Source organism: Solea solea, chromosome 20, assembly GCF_958295425.1.
Source record: "Solea solea chromosome 20, fSolSol10.1, whole genome shotgun sequence".
Classification (NCBI taxonomy): Eukaryota; Metazoa; Chordata; class Actinopteri; order Pleuronectiformes; family Soleidae; genus Solea; species Solea solea.
In genome coordinates, this window is record NC_081153.1 from 13,502,610 (window position 1) to 13,522,836 (window position 20,227).

The 20,227-nt window shown below is 40.5% G+C and overlaps 2 protein-coding genes across 2 annotated transcripts; both read left to right on the forward strand.

Annotated features, from left to right (window-relative positions):
- The first annotated feature begins 4,581 nt into the window (after positions 1–4,581).
- Positions 4,582–9,056, forward strand: sla1a (Src like adaptor 1a). Its single transcript, XM_058619364.1, has 8 exons — positions 4,582–4,746; positions 5,146–5,237; positions 5,619–5,718; positions 5,861–5,947; positions 6,116–6,219; positions 6,859–6,990; positions 7,372–7,492; positions 8,490–9,056. Exons 1-8 carry the CDS (start codon positions 4,712–4,714, stop codon positions 8,689–8,691), a joined length of 873 nt encoding a protein of 290 aa, XP_058475347.1. The 5' UTR covers positions 4,582–4,711; the 3' UTR covers positions 8,692–9,056.
- An 8,701-nt stretch (positions 9,057–17,757) lies between these two features.
- abitram (actin binding transcription modulator) lies at positions 17,758–20,222 on the forward strand. Its single transcript, XM_058619331.1, has 6 exons — positions 17,758–17,932; positions 18,079–18,130; positions 19,060–19,189; positions 19,282–19,358; positions 19,438–19,507; positions 19,648–20,222. The coding sequence occupies exons 1-6, from the start codon at positions 17,851–17,853 to the stop codon at positions 19,783–19,785; spliced, it is 549 nt and encodes a 182-aa protein (XP_058475314.1). The 5' UTR covers positions 17,758–17,850; the 3' UTR covers positions 19,786–20,222.
- Positions 20,223–20,227: the final 5 nt, after the last annotated feature.

Sequence of the window (20,227 nt, forward strand, 5' to 3'; positions counted from 1 at the left end):
GTTTGACGGCTCAGCGTGTGGAAGCAGTTCTCTGGAGCGAGTCCTGTGAAGTGTTAAGAAAGGAAAAACCAAACAACTGTTGACTTCTCGGCTGAACCCTTGGAAGTGGGAAGTCGTTATTCATTCAGAGGTTACTGCGTTGCACTGCGGTGTTTTTGAGCTGGTAAAAGTCAGAATGCGTCAGTTACCGCTGGGACGTTTAGTTTCCTTATTCTGTTTGCTGTTCATGCAAATTCCCCCCCCAATTCCCCAGCTGACGTTAGGTGAGGGACAGGCTATATCTGGACAGGTCGTCAGCCAACTGAGGAGCCTTCATACAAAAATAAACAACCATTCATATTACACTTACAGACAACACAGAGTCTCAAATTAACCTAACCCCAATCTGCAGTTCTTTGGACTGTGGGAGGAAGCTGGAGTACCCAGAGAAAACCCACACAATTACAAGGAGCACATACAAACACACAGAAAAGCCTCCTGTCGGAACAGGGATTTGAACCGAATGAAAAACCATCTTGCCGGCGACAGTGCTAATCACTGCACCACCTCTTCTCTTGTAGGAAATGACCCTAGAGAAAACAGGTTTTTCTGTCTGTCTGGTGTTTAAATGGTGACAGCGGAGGACGAGGAGGGAACAGAGCAAAGACATTATTTTAAATAGATGACAACGTTGTGAAGGTTGATCGTTTGACAAATATAGTGCATTTGCATTAGCCGCAAACAGTTGTGATACAGCTGTGTGGAAAGTGAGCAGAATACAGTGTGTTAGGTCTCCCCTCAGCCTCAGTCTAACACAAATATCAGTAAGAAACCAAATTTAAAAAAAAACAACAACCCAGACATGTTGGATGACAGTCTGTATTGTTTCCCTTGGTCCACTACAGCATGGAAAGCACAGCCACAAACAATTCCAACTATCATATAGTGACTTAATTACAGGCTGAACATGCATAAAATGACTATTCCTGTCCAGCCAAAAACAGGGGATAGATTTAAAGGTCACTGCGTACATGAACGAGACAGGAGAGTCACTTCAGTGTCAGTCACACCGCAGCTATTCTTGTGGTCAGCTGGAGGGTCCCAGCCTCCTATCTCCTCAGACATGGCCCAGTGCTGGCGTTTGTTTTAATGGTGGTTCACAGTAATGTCAGTGATGTCATTCCTATGAGAAATACTTTCCTACACTATTAAGTGGACTGAATGTCTGAGCTCTGGGAAGGTTTTCAGGTCCGCGAGTTGTTGTTGTTGTTGTTGATTCACTGAGACACTGCGGTGTCTGTGCTTATGTTTATGCTGCCAGAGAAAAACTGAAACACAGGACAACACGTCTGTGTTCTCTCTCTCTCTCCTTCCTCTCCAACTCCGTGATAATGATGGAGAGGTTTTAAAATATGCACTCCGATTTCTTAATGCAGTTTAATCCAATTTGTGTGACCAGGGATGTTACCACAGTTATTCTGCTGAGGTGTGCTCGGGGGACACACGGCTATGTGATTATGTCTATTTGAAATCGCAAAATAAGCCAAGAGAAACGACAGTGCTGAAACGACAGGCTTTATTCCGAGGAACGATTTTTGAAAAGCTCTCTGCAGGAATGCATTGACGGACGTGAGGAGCAGGGAGGACTGATTACTTGTGCAGATGGTTTGGTGGATAAGACGCTCCAGATGCCTGCGCGACCCACATGCAGTAACCACGTTACATTAATGATTACAGGCTCACTGGCAGAGCGTTTGGGTTTCTTTATAGAAGTGCTTTTTGGCTCTAAGAGTTTCAAACCTATAAAGTCTGTGGATAAAACTGTGGCTGAAAAGGCAGCAGATACACTCAACACACGCCCCGTTACTGTCACTGCTGTGGTTTGGGGTCCAGCGGGGTCAGATTTGCCGCTGGATTTAGATACTGCTCATTATATAGTGAGAGAGAGAGAAAACATCACAACCACACGAGGGTTAACTACCGTTGTCCGAGCATGTGGAATGTGTATTGTTTTTAGGGACAGGCCGAACTGTGGAGAGGTTCGTTATAGCAACGCTCACCTCTCGCCCAGCGTGTGTTGGTTCAGAAAAAATAAATGATGATGGAAATTCCTTGCAGACAGTCATTTTGTGAATTTAGACGGAGGGTGTGGTAATCACGACTCCTTGAATTGTTCAAACACATGCAGACTGTGGACAAAGCCAGCATCTGTCTCTGCGTGCTGCCCAGAGAGAGAAAAAACGCTAACAAATCACTGGCCGTCTTCAAAGTTAGAGTTTACAACTTCCCCAAAATGTGTGATAAACAAGCGTTGGGACATCAATCATGCAGAGCTGTTTAATAAAACCACATGAAGAGAGTCTCTGACAGCCAAAAAAAATAACCCATAATACCAGTGTAACACCTGCAACATTGCCACGGTGAGGAGTTTTTAAAAGGAAGGTATTATTTTCACTATTTAGAAGAAAGGATCATATTTGACTTCTTTTTGAATTTTTTTTCCACATGTAGATCGAATTATCTCAACTCAGGGAGGAATTACTCTCTCATCTTGATCCAACAGAGAGTCCTTTGAGCAGGAGGTTAATGTGGACTGCTCCACTGGCTGACTTTCACCTGTGTTATTCAAAAACGCTCACATGGACCTGGTACGTTCAGTGACAAGAACCAGAGCCTGGATTAAAAAAAAACACACACACACAGTAAAAACCAAAGTCTCGTTGTTTGAGCCGTAATTGACCTTTTATTCTGTTTGTGGTTTCATTTTTCTACCACTTTATCCGGGGTCACGGGGTCGCTGGAGCCGATCCCATCAATTAATCTCTGCATGTATTTTGACTGTGGGACGTACCTGGAGAAAACCCACATACACACACACAGGGGAAACATGCCAACTCCACACAGACTTTACAAAATACTTTTGTAAAAATATGACATTTTTAGGTCATTTATTTTGGTATTGGCTAGTGCAGCACAGATGTTACATAACTAACACGATAGTTGGTATAGGGAAGTGTTTCTGCTGAAACAACCCTTTTAAGAAACAATTGTGCACATGAGGACAAGTTAAAATGTTGTCTGAAATTGTGTAAAACTGGCCATATAGGAAATGCTGCAAATTCTACTCTAGATATAGTTGTAAGGCATAATCTGCATGGTGACCTTGTATGTATTTTCATCCAAAGCTGATGAAGACTTCCTTCCTTCCTTCTTTTGCAGCCACATCAGTTCACGTCCTAGCCTCTGACAGCAGTTGCCAACAAGCCACAGAAGCTTTTCCTACCTTTAGCAGAAATAACTCTTCTCATAAGCCAAACACACACACACACACACACACACACAGGTTTGCACAGCTATTCTTTTTTAGGACACTGCATTGATTTAAACAAGGCCTTCTATTTGACCTTAACCATAACCAGTTAATGCTGAACCATAACCTTTCAATATTACCTTGTCTCATAACCAGAGCCTCAGAAATGAGGTTCTGCCTCATTAGGACCAGAGTATGGTCCTCATGAAGACAAATGGTCCTGACAAGGACAGTGTTTATACCAGAAATAGTCTTTGAAAGGTAGCGCGCACACACACACACACACACACACACACACACACACACTGAGAGCAGGAAGCCCAGAAAAAGCACAGCCAGCTCAGTGTTTTCTCACAGTTGTAAATGAAAGCAGTATTTTTATGATTTATGGAAGATAAGTTTCTTTAAACGTTCTCATGTTGCTGTTTTTAAGTTTGTTTTTCATCACAGTTTGGCGTTCACAGATGGAAAGGTGGCAGGAGAATCGTGGTCTGGAGTGAACTGATCTTGATTTTAATATGGACGGAAAATGTACTTTTGTTTGAGCTTTGACTCCAAAGCCGTTGGACGATATGAGATGGATGGGTTCCTCAGTGCACTTGACTCTTATTTTTCTGCTTTCCCTTGTTTCTGTGTCTAGACACATGTTTTTATGCAGATAATCACATGTGGCAGCTTGTCACGCCAGACTTCTGGCTGTCCCACCAAAACATAAAACCTGTGAAATGTTGCTTCCACTGGGCGAAACTGGTTAGCTGTCTCAAAATAACATCAGAGTACATGTAAATCATGTCATGACAGCTCCAATTTGTAGAACTCAATCTGCTTTTTTAAAATCATGATGAGAATATTTAAGAAGGAAGAGGCTCGTTCAATATCAGCCCATCTGTGAGTGGAAAATGTCAGGACAGTAACTATGAAATGACTTCTTTCAGAGACCTGTAACTTCTTGGAGTTCTTGTTTGCTGCCAAACTATTTGTCCCTGACGAAGCACAGAGAAAAAAATGTCTTTTAAAAGCCCAGCGGGACACTAGAAGTCAAATATGGAGAAATATTCAAGAAGAGAATTCTATATCTTCCATAACAACAACGACCCGGCACAAATAACAAATTGTCGTAGATCTGAACTGAAGATATAAAACGATATCTGACATGAAACATTTTCCATGACTCTAAATATAGTCAGCTGTTGTGTTCGCACTTGTTTCATAATCTGCTGTGTGTGCGTGTGTGTCTCAGTTGTGTCGGCCCTCTTCCTCATTTCAGCACAGGAAGTTGAGTGTTCCGTCAGATGCAGAGCTGCAGCTACCCTCTGTGACGGGTCATTCCTGTAAACATTTTGTGAACATGGTACTTCTCTAGTGCCTGACACACGGCGCGACCATGTCCTGTCTGGGCCAGCGTCTGTCGTTCCACACCTGATGCCAACACAGCAGTCAAACTACAACTCCTACAGGTCGGTGTCCTCATTTCCTCGCATCTACTTTGACCCTGATTAAAGCTTCTGTACAGGTGGAATGTTTCTATTCCCACATATATGATGAATCAAATAGTCAACATTTATTTTGCAATTTGGGAAGCGGATTGTGCAACATACACATTTCTACAATGTCATCATGACACTGTTGGGTGTCAGAACATGGAGTGAGAGATGTTTCACTGGAAACTCGCGTCTGATCACATCGAGGCCTCAGCTTTTCCCATTTTGCAATGTCTCTGTAAGTCGAGTGTTGGTTTAAGTTGTGATCTTGCAGGAAGTTGCAAAGTTTGCGGTGGAGAAGAAGAGAGAAGTTTCGTGGTTTTTCTTTTAAAATTTGTTAAATAAGTTGTTACATGACAATTCTTCTCACTTCAGGCTGGAGTGTATGTGGAGGATGGGGAACATGATGAGAGGACTCACAGCCACGGACAAGATCAACACTCAAAACCTCGACGGCTCTCAAAAGAGTAAGATCTACCCTTTACTTCAACTGTTTTTCATTCGTATACATATTTCCATACACGTTTTTATTTTAAATACTTGAAATAAGGAATTTATGTATTCAAGTAACATCAAAAAGCGGATGTGAATTGCTGGCTTCAATTTGCATGACAATATTGAAGCATTATCAACTTTCGTATGTGTACTGTTTGCATGTAAAAAAAAACCAAACTGGATTTCTAACAAGAAATAGTAATACGCTCTGCTTTTATGAAACATTTTTATTGGTGACAGCTTAAAGAGTAAAGTCTCTAAATGAAGTAGCTGAATTTCAGCGTGGTGGTTTTGATGGAAGATAACGTTTGTATTTGTCTATTTGTAATTGCTGTAAATATTGTTCTCGGCAGGCTTAGAGGACGACACGGTGGTGGTGGTTCAAGACTACCCGTCTCCTGACATCAGTGCGCCCATTTACAGAATGGGGGAGAAACTCAGAGTCCTCGCACAGTAAGAACATGTTTGAATAGTCGACACGGGTGCATTTGAGGAAATAAAATAAGAAAGAAAACATCGTTTAGACCCACAGATCAGAGAAGTGCTCGAAAGGTCAGCTGTCAATGATTCCTCTTTGTGTTTCTATGGTGAACAGGGAGGCTTATTGGTTGAGAGTTTGCTCCGTCCAAACAGGGAAGGAAAACTACATACCCAATAGTCATGTGGCAAAAGTCTACCATGGGTAAGTTCAAGTACAGAAACTATCTTTGTCAAGTTTTCTGAACCTAAATGTCAGAATGTCCAATGAGACTTCAAGAGAAGATATGATCAAACAACGATATTCATTGTCCTGGATTTCAGTGGTAGAATTTGTGTATGAACGTTCAGAGAATGGCTTTGTTTTTGTCAGTTGGCTGTTTGAAAGGGTGGAGAGGCAAAAAGCCGAGGAGCTGCTGCTTCTCCCCGTGAACAGAGTGGGATCCTTTCTAGTGCGGGAGAGCACCAGTGAGAGAGGTAAGAGTCTTTATAATGTCTCTGAAATAAAGAGTGACTGCAGAGAAAACATGGCAAGTCTGATCCAAGTCATGAAAAAGACAAGAAAAACAAGAGTTTAAAAGTTTGTGGACTTTTAAACAGGAAAAAAAAAAAGTGATTTGCTGATGTTTCAGAAAAATATGAATTCTCAAGGAAAGAAAAAAAGAATGTTTTTTTTTTTTTTTTTACCTTTTTTTTGTGTAATTTGGTGTAAAAAGCTTTCATTTGTCGGAATTTCACCCACATGGTTTGAGGTTCTTGTGATGTCATTTCTTTGTCAATAACAATGAAATTAGATATCACTTCTCCACCACAGAGTACGTGCAGTGCAGTTAAAGTACAAACGTCAGAATACGAAACTGTGGGTAAATGGAGACAAATAGAATCAGAGCACAAACAAGACCGAGTGTTTTCTGTCTGTGAATACATCAACATAAAACATTGACAAGTGAGATAGTTTTGTAAGAATGTGAAGCTGCAGGTCACATCCAGTTAGCTTAGCTCAAAAACTAGACACAAACAGGTAACAAACAGTGTGTATGATGTAAAATAAAGGACTGAATAAAAACACACACAGGCAGTGCAGGACCGGCGTTCACGTGACTTGTTCTTTTGCAGGCACGTATTCACTCTCGGTGAAGCACAGGAGCATAAAGCACTATCGTATCTCCAGACTGGACAACAGCTGGTACTACATCTCGCCCCGTCTCACTTTCCAGTGCCTTGAGGATATGATCAACCACTACTCTGGTGAGTGGATGCATAAACACAAACACAAACACAAACACAAACGTCGTGGCAATAAACAAATTGAAATGAATTGTACGTGTAAAACAAACAGACTTCTATACTCGTAAACTGAGAATAGCACGTTCTTTAAATGGAACTGTTTCTTATCAGTTCTCAGCTTTATATTTAGACTACTTCCTGCTATGACCGATCATTTTTGGTAGAAAACAGGAAATGAGATAAATATGTGTGCCTGATAACGACCGCCGGTGCGTACAACCCTTCACAGGGTGCGTTCGAATGTACACTTGAGCAATAACTTGTGAGAATGCAAATATCAAAATATGCCATTTGCCTGATTGGGAGCAGTATAATAGTTGTAATCTATGTTTACCTTTGCAGACACAGCAGACGGCCTGTGTTGTGTCTTAACCACTCCTTGTCTGTCGGGCACAACCCCACAGTCGGACGTAGCTCCGCCTGTCGTCATGCGCCACAACTTTGACTGGAGGAAAGTCGACAGGTACCAAGTGATGACTTTGGTCACATTTCACACAGAAAAGATTCAAAACAGTAGAGTAGAGTTGAAATGAACTACAGGTCTAGTGTAGATATTTAAACACGTTTATTTGCCTGGTTGTTTTAGTTCATTTTGGATTTAATAACACAAAAATTGACACCAATGACATCAGGTGGAGGACTTAAGTCCCAAATTTGAGGATTTGAGACTTATGTCGGTAACAGACTTGACTAAAATTACTCGAAATGACTTTGACTCATGGAATATTTACCCTTTCTCAATGGGTTAATGTTACAATTTTTAACGATAAACATTGGGTGTCTGCTTTTGCGGCCTTGTGTACAAACCTGGCAACCGAGCGACACTTAAAATCCCACAAATGAAGGTAAGACAGGAAGTCAGTTGGTTGCTATTTTAATCTAACACTAGTTCATGTCTTGGTGAGTCAAAAACTGGTTTTGATAAGTGTGAAAAACGTGACCTCTCTTTAGCCTGAAATGAATTTCCATGCTTTAACATCAGTATTCTTTACATTTTAGGCTCTGTAGTTTTATTTATTTTCATTTTATTGATGTTAATTATCTTTTTTATATAAACTTCAGTTGTATGGGACCATGACGCAGTCCTTACATTGTATGAGTAATGCAGTGTTTCTGTTACTGATAAAACTCATTTGTATCATATTTAAATGTGGAACATCAGCAAAATCATCTTCTATGTTCATACGACTTGACTTCAGACTTGAGACTTGCATATGTGTGACTTGCTCCCATCTCTGCTGTCTAATAAATTAAGATTATAACAAATAATCTGCAGATATAAAAAAGTGAATATCCAAATCATTCTAGAACGGTTGGGATATTTCACATTGAAAAAACAGAAGGGTGATAGTTCCAAACATTTTTTTTATATATAACAGCTATAGGAAACATCAATATCAGTAGACTTAGTCATAAAATGTCTGTTCTTATTGTTTGTTATTGTCATCTGATAATTACAGGCGGCAGCTGGTCAGCACGGACAGCTGCGGTGACAACATGGTGAGCTACGGAGTCAGAAACAGCATCGCCGCCTACCTGTCCTTCTCTGAGAGTCAGGACTCCGCACAGAAACGGGCAAAGAGCAGGAAGGCCAAGAGTAAATCTGTGTACACTGTCCCTGAAAACGGCCTGGGAGTTATGCACTATGAAGACGACATGTAGAGGGACTTCCTTCTTTGAAACCTACACTTCCTTTCCAACATCAACAGAGGGGCTGTGCTGATATCTGAACTGCTACATATGCTAAACCAACCCACACACCAAAATGAAAATGACATAATCATTTACACTTTGACTCAGGTGACAATTAAGACTGTGACGTTGAACTGGACAATGGTGCGTTTGAAATGTTGCGAGGGTGTTCCAGATGTGAACTGGAAGTGGAAGAATGTTGTGAATGTAAAAAGAGGACTTTATTATTTGCTAATAATAATTATGTGTATATAAACTGATGTGAATATTAGTCACTTTCAAACTATCAACCTTTTTTCAATCAGTGTTGTTAATAAACACCAGCGTAAACTTGGGCCGTGGTGAATGCTTGGAAACAACATGAGGAGTAATCAATCATCCACCTGATCTGTTTTATCTAATTATAGTCTCCACTACATTTCGAGGAAAATAACTGGCTCTTTTGCAGTTAGTGGGTTTATCTGAGGTTTTTCATCGAAATGCAGCCATCGACCATTAAAGTGGAAGTCAGGATACACAGAGATTTGTGCTGAGAATCACGGAAACTACAGAGGTTGATATTCCTCTGACATCAGTGTGGGTCACACGGTGCGGCGCGTGGCTAGCACTATTGCCTCGCAGCAAGAGGGTTGCTGGTTCGCGTCCCGACCGAGTTTGCATGTTCCCCTTATGTGTGTGTGTGTGCGTGCGTGCGTCCCACAGTCCAAAAGCATGAAGATTTGGGGATTAGATAAATTGGACACGCTAAAGTAAATGTAGGTGTGAGTGTGAGAGTGGATGGTTGTTTGTCTCTGTGTCTCTGTGTCCTTGTGATGGACTGTCCAGGGTGTGACCCTCACGTGGAGGATAAAGCAGTAAACAATGGATGGATGGATGGATGGATATCATCAGTATGAGCCACCCCATTATCACACATAGTCAAGTGATCCATGAGTTGTATAAAAACATGGATTAGAGCAGCTGTCATTATATGCATTATAAGATATTTGGGGTTGAGCAGGTCGGAGACATGGCAATGGTAAATTTGATGTAAATTCACAAATGGGAAAATAGGCTGCTGTCATTACACTGAGTCATTTCTACAGCCTTTGGAGCTTGGTGTACATAATGTAAACCACTTCACTGAGAAGAAAAGAGGAACTGAAGATGAAGTTGTGTCTAAATGAGGACAGGCGTCTTTTTACATTTAGCAAGTGTGAGAAAACGCTTGCTAAATGTAAATGAGATACTTTAAAGTTAAACTTTGTGATCTTACACATGAGGCTGCAAAATACCTCATCATTGTTACTTTGTCACCTACCACAGAGTGGGAGTGAAGCATTGTTTTATGTGGATCTGTGTGTGTGTGTGTGTGTGTGTGTCTGTTTGTTTGTGTTTCCGCACTTGCCAGTATGACCAACAGAGGGCGACAGGCTTGTTGAGGTGAAGTCTGCCATCTCTGATTGCCTTGTTTTCTTTTGTTTTGTTTTTGTGTGTGTGAGTGAATCAAGTAGTTTTGCTTCAATAAGTGACTGGAAGATGAAAATATGTATTCTGTGGGTAATGGGGGCGGGACTAGATAAGCTTTTGCTTCTCCTGCTTTCCCTTTCGGTTATGTGTATTGGGTGAATTACACTAAGATGATGTGTGATGATGAGTGATCTTACCGAAATAAACATATAAATAAATAAATAAATAAATAAATAGATAATATACATTCTAAGGGTTCCCAAGCGAACAAAGGTCCATTTTCATCATCGTCCTCATCAACAAAATAAGAGGATGTGCAATCTCACCGCCGCTGTGTTAATGTCCTCAGGGAACACTTTCGAGAAGTTAGAGAATGTATCTCACAAGCTGGCAACCTGGCCAAACATTATTCATTAGTTTTAATTAAATTTACGAGGCTACCCGTGTGTGTGTGACAGTCAAGCCACGCTCAGCGTTCTCTGTTCAGTTACAGTCAACGATCAAACAGTTGGGCTGCTGTGTTTTAAAGACTTATAAAATCTGTCTGCAAGTAACCTTTCGGGAAGTCAAGCTGGTGTGCGTGTGTGAACTTGTATTTGTTGCTTCTTTAGGACCTTTTCTGGCATAAACACTAGTAGTCCTCGTGGAAACTGAAACCTGGTCCTAATGAGGCAGAATCTCATTTCTGAGGAACTGGTTGAGTTTCAAGTTAAGATTTGAATTGTGGTTAGGTTAAGGTTAGGGTTAAACATTAACTGGTTACGGGAGGCCACTTTGATTAGGCTGTCCAAGTGAATAAAGGTTAATGCAAGTCCTTAAAAGTGTAGCTGCACAAAAGTGTGTGTGTGTGTGTGTGTGTGTGTGTGTGTTGGGTGGAACAATGACTGCTGCTGCACCATGCAGAGGCTGCTGTCCAGTCAGCATTACTCACTCCTAACACCGAGCTGCGTCTCCACAACATGTGTAACCAGTCTGGGAAAAAAAACAAGAAAAGATAAAGAGATTATTTTCCATCTGACCATCTGTGAACTTTCACCAAAAAAAAGAGGAGGGAAAAAAAAAAAGCAAAACAATACTCCATCATCCATATCATCGCTGTGTGTGTGTGTGTGTGTGTGTGTGTGTGTGTGCATAGTGAAAACAAAGGCCGTCAGCAGGCGAAGAGAGGATGAGTTACAGCTCAAATCCAGGAAAACCGGACACCCACGTCGTTGCATGTTCTTAGCCAAAAGCCCCTGCTTCAAAAATGACTTTATGGAGAGACAATGGGGAATTCAAAGTTGAGTTCTTGTTCTCCTTGTTCTCTGTCTCTGAGTGTTGTTTGATGTTCCCATAAGCACTGAGGAAAACATTGGCCACCCCCCACCCCGAAAAAAAAAACAAGGAGGTGAAACCCGTCCACGTCTCTGTCTGTAGGAATTGAAGAAAGGAAAGGTGAGGGGGGATACATGATGGAAATTAGTAGATGGAGGGGATTCTTCTTCCTACAGCCTGTTGTTAATTAAGCTTCTAATCTCACCACGTCCTTCTCTCTGTCCTGAGGCCAGCTGTCCAAACCTCTGACTTCATCACTTCTGCGCTGGTTGCCTGATGTAGAGCCACAAAACATCCTGGTAGTTTGCTTTTGCGCCGTCACAAACACACTTTCCTTTAATTGAAACGGACCGTTGATTTCATTGCCTCAAAGAGTGGTTAAGTCCAGATGCTTTGGAGATAATCTTTAACAGCGCTTTATTTTTACAGACCAGCGCCTATGACTGCGTATTCGTTTTTCTCTCTTACTCTGTACACATATAGCACACATAAATATAGTTCATTTCCTGCCAAAGAAACCCGCGCATTGATGCTTTAATTTTAATTTGGTGCAAAAAAACTCTAACCCTGACCTTTTTCTGTAGCTGTATAATAGAAACAGGTCTAGATATACTGAGCACTGTATGTCGGTGCAGTTTTAAAGATAGTGACAGAAAGTGAAAACTAATCAGGGGAACAAGGAACTTACATTCACCAAGTGCGACTGCTTATGACCACTTGGAAATGGTGAAATAAGTTCTTCCAAAGAAAACTGTCAGCAACACTATGTGTTCACTTCAGGAACATTGCAGGAGAACATGACCTTTAATGTTGGAGCAAAGGCTTCAGCCAATACACACAACCATATTCAAGGCTGTCTCGACCAGCTGAGGAAGGCAAGCGAAAACATAAAATAAATGAATAAATAAATCAGTAATGTTTGCAAATGGCATTCAATAAAGTTTGGATCTAATGTTTTTCGAAAGGAATTACAAGATTCAAATTCCTGGACTTCCTGCTGGATTGATATTTTGGACTTTTGGACTCCAATCGCATCAGAAGACAGGTTTTTCCCTCTTTCCCTGGTGTCCCTGTTTTATTTTGTTGTTCTTCTTCGTGTTGGTGACTTCCTGTGTGTCCTGTCCTGTTCTTCCTGCACTATGAGTGTCTGTCTGTCCCTGATGTTCAATTTGTCCTGTCTCCCTACTGTATTTAGTCTCTGTGCTCCCTACTGCCTTTGTCACTTTTAATGTTCTGTATTTGTCTAGTTTTACTCCTTCTGTTTGTGTTTTACTTCATGCAATCTCGTCCTGCTTTAGATTTTTTTTTTTTAAAGAAGAGAGACGTCAAGGTCTGGACATCCCAGGTCAGGCAGCGACTTAAATGACTTTTTCTGGGAAGCAGTTAAGGGAAAGACATTTGGATGCAAGGGAACAACATGGCTGAGCTGTCATTCGTCTTCCAGCTGCGTTGGAGCCCAGAGCATCCTGACTGCTGCTGCTGCACTGCGAGCAAACACACGGGGTGGAGAGAGTTCCTCTTGGACAAAAGTCAATTTTCCATGAGGATAATGTTAAGCAGCTGTTTGCCACGTGGCTCCCTACAAATGATTAGCACAAGAATCGTGGCATTGTGGAAGAAATTAATTTCTTGGTAAAACATAAATGAGCCCAGCTGGTGTCTTCTTATATAAGCCACATTATCCATAGACTGTAATAAAAGAGATGTGTTAAATGTTTTACTACTTAAACAAAATGTAAACTGCTAAGTACCTTTAAATTATTCCTGATATTTTCTTAGAGGGGTAATTATAGGATTATATGTATTTAAAAAAAAATAAAAAATAAAAAAAGCAATTACTGTGAACAGAATAAACAGAAGTCTGATACATAGACCATGACAGAGAGTAGAATACACTGGAAGTGGTCCAATGCATGAAGTACTTACAATATCATATAAAGGCAGCAGGTGTTGGTGATGAAGAGTGCAGCACGAAGTTTGGACGCCTCATGAAGGTCTTCCGGTTGGACAGTTGAAGAAGATGAGCTGGCATCATGAGTTGAGAAGAATCTAGTGATAGGCTCAATGTGAACATGTCAGGTTGTGATAGAATGAAAACTAGTACGAGCTGGTGGAGCAGATAGAAGAGATAGAATATATAATTATCCTTGTTTAGCAGGAGGCAGAAATGCAGTCTTTCTGTCTGAACTATAACTTAAGCTACACAAGACCAAAACCATTCACAAACTACACTGAAACCAGTGTTTGTAGGTTGTTTTACTGCCAAAAACAAATCCACAGAGTTGTCTTCAGTGTGTGTGTGTGTGTGTGTAGTTTGTAATTCATTGTGTGTTTGGAGAATGGCCAGCAGGGTGACAGCCATGAAAAAGAATTAGCTTCAGGAAGGAGTCGGAAAGGTAATCAAGACTCTGTGAAACTGAGGAGAAAACGAGATGGATGGGTTTCAGGCCGATGAGCTGGCATGAGACAGATGACTGATTGAGACTGATTTGTGAGTGAGACTGAAACTAATACGTGATAGATGACACCCATGTTTATTTCCTGGGACGCTTGTGCGTTGTGATCTCTCTGACTGCACATGCAAGCTCCTCATAATGTGAGTGAGAAAGATGAAAGTTGAGTGTCAAACACTGACAGTCAGCTGTTAAAATAAACCAGTTTTTACCACTTCCTGTTGTTCGCACACTTCCGTGGCCAAATGATGTCACCGTCACTATTGTCTCTTTCGAAAGCCAACGTTTGAGGGGACCAAGAGAAACTTGTCTGTTCATTTTTGTGCAATAACATTTGCACACACAGCGGTGCTGCAGTGTATGAGTGTATGAGTGTTTTGACTCTGGGAAGAGAGACATCCTACAACAGTGACTGCTGCCAGGGACATTTAATTCCTCTCCCTCACAAAGGCACTTTAGACACACACACTCTCATCGTAACACCAATAGTTTTTTTCAGTTATTTTTTTTTATCCTTTATCTGAAGCAGATGTGAAGTAACTGACTCTGCTCATAATCTTTGCGATGCTCTTGTATCTTTAAGGGAGTCGTTTGGAATTTTAGGGAATACGTGTTTCTGGTGGAGAGATAGAGGAAAAGATTCATGGCACACTTGTGTTTGTCTGTTAATAATAAAGCCATCATGCACTTTTCCAGTTGGCTTAGCTGTCGCACAAAAACCACAATCAATTCCTTACCTTTCCGTGAGGAAGAAAAACAATGTAAAACGATTGGTTCCCTCATCAGTTGCACTCATCAGCAGCAGCAAAACCTTTAAGGTAAATTAACAAGAGGTACTTGCAGTCGTTTGTTTCCATGGTAACAAAATAATTCCAGGTGGAACTAAATTAGAAGCATCCTACGTACTGTTATGGCAAAAGGGACTGATCATAAAGTTGAATTACACACACACAGACATTTCTTTAGCCCCTGAGGGCCTCACTACCTGAAGGAAGAGGCCACAAATAACAGAAAAGCTCTGATGTGATTGACTGCTCTTTTGGCAGCTGATTACCGCAGAGGAAAAACCAATAATATCTTGACGCAGGACCAGCTTATCAGAGCGGCAAACGGCGTTTGTGAAGCTCATTGAAGAGCTCTTGGGGGGGTTTCTGTGCTGGTACATGTAGGCACATTCACTGAGTGATAGCGTCATGCTTTTTCCACTGAAAGTTGTAGTAAAAGGGAGAACTGATAAATAATGTAAAATAAAGTGTCCTTATGTGGCTTTACGGCGCTTTCCCTAATATAGTCTCACACAAAAGCACAATCAAAGTTCTCAGTATGGACTTTGGCAGCATATAAATCAAAAAATTTCATAATATCTGCAGGGGTGTGTGTGTGTGCGCGCGTGTGTTTTGTGCTTTCCAGGAAAAGCACTGGCAATAATTCTTACTACTGCATATATGTCTCTATTTAAAAAAAAAAAAAAAAGATTATGAAGGGAAGCCTGTGTTGCATGCAATATCTAAACACTGAGTTGCTGAAAGTGTTATTGATAGCCTGTTTGCAAGAACCACAGGTCCAGTCCATGCAGTCATTTCTCTCAATTTACAATATCTCATCCGTCTCTTTCGCAACCACAAACCATGAAATCCTCAATAATGTTTTGGCCTGCACTTTCATTTAGGTGTGTCCAATCTAAATAGGAATGACAATATTACACCACATCATTTTTTGTGAGTCACACGGACATCCACCTCCTTCTCTCCTGTCATACCGCGCTCTCCTTTGACACAGAAGACCTCCAACAGGAGAAAATCTATCTGGATGTCTTCCATGTGGAAAGAGATACTGCTGCTGTCAAACCGCCCAAACAAGAGAAGAAGAGCTGCTCGCTGTAGCAGGAGCTGACGTGGAACTGTAGTGCGCGCACGCACGCACACACAGACGCCTGTGCAGCTGGAGACACTCAAGATGCCTGTCTGACAGTCAGCTAGTGAACCTCTAAGTCAAGTATTGGAGAGGAGGAGGAGACGGGGTTTCATTCCAGTAGTTAAAAAAACTGGGAATGTACACAGACTGACAGGCTCATAAATGCAATGAACTTACTGATGAACTCATATGCAACAGTACCAGACTCCTGTGAGGTCATCTGGTAGTTAACGAGAGGAGACCTTTTGCCTCCGGCATTTGACATGAGGAACTGTCAAACATTCTCGTGAGTTTTCACAGCATGTCATCGTCTCTGACTGCGGATGTACTGCATGAAACAAGTGGCAGACCAAACATTTCCAGTCTGAGACGAACCCTGCCGCGGAGATTCAGGTGACTCGAAGAGCTATTAAATCTTGTAGCAGCTGTCACCGATTTAGTTTGCAGTTAGTTTCTGGATAATCATCACAGGTAAAGCTGTTGAATCAAGGCCCTGTTTATTTTAAATACACTACATTTCAAGCCTGGTGCAAGACGACCGCATATCTCTGGGATACTCCCTCTCTGTTCTCTGTCTCCACAGTGGTGTTTTAATTTCATCTCTGAATTAATTGCACGCTCGCGCTACCACAGACTGTGGAGTAATGGAAAAAGTCATTACTATGGAACTTGACAGCAGAACTTTCCAAGTCTCGGTAGCTGTGATTAGATACATGGAAAAGTCATTGTGAGACCCTCTTGCTCATGTGATCTTTTCCACCCAGTTGTGTGAATAAGGTGAAGCCATCCAAACTTAATCTGCCGCGTGCCAAAACCATTACGTGTCCACACTTTCTCAGCAGCAAGTAGCACATAGACCTAGGTATGTTTGGTATGTGATTTGTCTGGGTCACAGGGGGTTAATTTGACACATTCAGGGAGGGAACATTCCTTAATCCCTGAATCCGTTCTCTCACAGACATCTTCACTGCATAGTCCACAGTGATGCAGACTAAATACACTTTTGAAAGACTCAAGACCAAACCAGGAGGGAAAAAAAATCACGGTGAAGACAAATTATAACAGACACGGTGAGGTGAAATATCACTACAAACATTGCCCATTGTTTAAGTGTTTTCATCAGAAATAAATGCAGTTAAAGTGAGATTTTTTTTATTATTTATTTATTTAGTAAAGGTTATAGGCTAATGCACTGTTAGCAGTAGGCTGACATCTAGTGGGCAATGTTAAAATAAGTTGACACAGTGGAATCTGACTACAGTTTACAACAGTGTGTTTAACCTGCCAAAAAAATGTAAACATGTAAATTAAATAGCTGATAATTATCACTGTAATTTTCATTTTGGGATGTTTTATTTAAATAAAACATAACTGCTTTTCACAGGGATCTTCAACAAGGTTGATCACATACATTTTCTGTTACAACAAACACATTGATAGTTAATAAACATTGGGGTCTTTCAGATTTGTGTAGGGGCTGTTACTCCTTGGTAATGCAGGATAAAGACTTTATTGACTTTAGGTTCCAGGTAGGTTTTGCATCCAAACTGCAAACAAAGGTCCAATTGCAAGGTGATAGGGCCGAGCAGTTGATCAATTTCAAACCGAAATCGTAGCTGGAAACAACGCAAATTGCAAATTATACAATTTAATTGATTTATTGTGATTGTTTTGATGTTCATTGTCATTAATACATGTTGGAAACATGTCATATCTTGACGTTCTCGTGCTTACATTAGAGTCAAAACACACTGAATATTCAACTGAAGTGTGGCTAAAATATATATTTCAAAGCTCAATGACAATATTTAGAAAATCGCAAATACTTCAATATTTCCCCCAAAGAAACACCCGGAACGATTGGCTTTTCCCGAAGACTATCGGGTACATTCAAATGACGGACCTCGCCGTGTCACACCATTTGCTGTCCGTCAAACAAAGTCGTGTGGAGTAGCAGCTACATGATAATTATTTTTAAAAAGTGTTTTAAAAACCTTTGATGGACGAAACTGAGCAGAAAGACACAGAAGACAATGCGCCTTCCGTTATCGATCGGTATTACACGCGGTGGTACAGAGCCGGTAAGTAAAAGCTGATTAATATCCGTAGATGTTAGCTGTGACTAGGGAGCTAGCGTTAGACGAACTTAGTGCCAGAGAGAAAGAGATGTTTATTTCATGTGATTTAATTCAAAATGTCACGAAATACTTGTTTCTATTTTATTTAGATATGAAGGGGAAGCCGTGTGAGGACCACTGCATCCTGCAGCATTCAAACAGGTACCAGTATATTGTTAAACACCAGGTGGTGATAACATTCTGATTACTAGTTTAATAGAAGTTTACTGTGATTGACCTGTAATAATAATAATGGTAACCATCTCTGTTGGGTCTACTGTGCCTGCCTCAGTCAATAATGAATAGAGTTTATTTTGGTTATGGATTTATTTATAATGGGACACTACATGTAAACATGCAGGATTGTAGCCAAAGCTAATTTCCATCTTCAGTCACGTGGCAGGCCAATGCCAGCCACAAAACACAACACAAACAATGACAGTAAGTTTTAAGTGCAGAATGAAAAGAGACAATGTTATATATATTGTTGATAACAGGCCAGGAAAAAAAAAGTTACCACAACAACCAAGTTAAAGTGCATGAGTGATAATTTGTGCAAGTTGTCTTGTATATACAGTATATGTGTCTATATATACATACGGCACATATTAATCATATTTTATATGTGTATATATATATATATATATATATATATATATATATATATATATATATATATAATAAATACTATATAATAAATAGCCTCTGCAGTAGGGCGCAGGGAACAGGGTATATATCTGTATCAGATATATCACTCCTGATATCTCGGCATATCAAATATCGGCAAAAGTCCAATGTCATGCATCCCTACTCTAATGCATCTGAAATTTGACTGATGCATGTTGTGAAACATTTCTAATACATTGAACTGAAAACAAAATGCAGCTTTAAAAAGGTGCAGAATTCACAGCACTATGGGTTTCATTACTAGGCAACTGACTACCTGTTACAGTGCACAATTCCTATAATCATGCTCTGTATTTATTTGGGTTTGGTTTTTTTTTTTTAATGGATTTAATTTACATTCAGTAGAAATATTTTACATATTGAAGGGATATAAAAAGGACTCACTTTTGAATTTATAATTGCAGATTATGTGTTGTCACATTAGCAGAGACTCACCCGATCCTTCACAATGGACGGACAATCAAGAGCATCAACTACCAGATCAGTGATGGCTGCAGTCGTCTGAAAAATAAAGTATCTGGGAAGTCCAAGCGGGTATGTCTTTGCTATTGATGATTTTATTCCATTTGCAAACATTTGCTGTTACGTATCGTGATTACACTCTCAGTTCTTACCCCATGTTGTAGGGCGGTCAGTTTCTTACTGATTTTGCACCATTGTGCAGAATATCATGCACAGATGAAACTGAATACACAATCTACAGGTGAGCCATCTGTGTTTTCTAGACACACATTCTGCTTATTTGTTTGTCACCGTGACCCACAAGTTTATCATCTTTTTAGCTGCATTCGTGGCCGTCTTCTTGAGGTCAATGAACAAATTTTAGAGACACCTTCACTCTTGCTGGAAAAGGTAAATCATTATTGTTTATGTAATTATTCAATCATTATGATGTTCACATTTAGGTACCATCAACAGTATGTTCCTCTAACCCACATTTGTGCATCTATGAATGTAAATGAACAGAAATGAACTTGTTTCAATCCACACAGCCATCCACTGAAGGCTACATCGCCGTCATCCTGCCAAAGTTTGAAGAGAGCAAGAGCATAACGGAGAATCTCCTGAACAGAGAGGACTTTGAAAGCGTCGTCTCCAAACGTAGTGTTGCCGAATCACAGCCCTCTTGACAGGACTCGGTGTTCATGTCAGAACTGTTTTAGAATAACTCATCTTTCTTTCAAATCTCACCACCAGTCCTTTTACCTAACTATTATTTACACTCAATGCCCACTTAATTAGGTACACAGTGGCAGGAGTGGCACCTGCTGTGGTCTCCTGATGCTCAGTTTGACCTGCAGCAGGTTGTCTTTACCATGTCTACATTGCCTAAATGAATTGAGCTGACATGTGATTGGCTCATTCGATAGTTGCATTGTGTTAAAAGGTGTACCTAATATAGAGGCAGGCGAGTGTATAATGTAAGAGTTGCACTATGCCTTTATTTTACAGTGTTTTTGAATGTTTAGGAAGCTTTTCTGGTAGTGAATTTTCATTTTCAAAAACATTCATTTGAATGCTGTGATTAAGTACTTGCACAAAGTAAGTTTAAGTATTTTTGTAAAATATTAA

What these genes read in the sequence shown, in the direction of transcription:
- sla1a (XM_058619364.1), top strand. Translation starts at nt 4,712, where the DNA reads ATGCCAACACAGCAGTCAAACTACAACTCCTACAG. An exon ending in TCAAACTACAACTCCTACAG is followed by an intron (nt 4,747 to 5,145) that starts GTCGGTGTCCTC and finishes TTCTCACTTCAG; the next exon opens with GCTGGAGTGTATGTGGAGGA. An exon ending in CCTCGACGGCTCTCAAAAGA is followed by an intron (nt 5,238 to 5,618) that starts GTAAGATCTACC and finishes TGTTCTCGGCAG; the next exon opens with GCTTAGAGGACGACACGGTG.
- abitram (XM_058619331.1), top strand. Translation starts at nt 17,851, where the DNA reads ATGGACGAAACTGAGCAGAAAGACACAGAAGACAATGCGCCTTCCGTT. An exon ending in ACTGAATACACAATCTACAG is followed by an intron (nt 19,359 to 19,437) that starts GTGAGCCATCTG and finishes TCATCTTTTTAG; the next exon opens with CTGCATTCGTGGCCGTCTTC. An exon ending in CTTCACTCTTGCTGGAAAAG is followed by an intron (nt 19,508 to 19,647) that starts GTAAATCATTAT and finishes CAATCCACACAG; the next exon opens with CCATCCACTGAAGGCTACAT.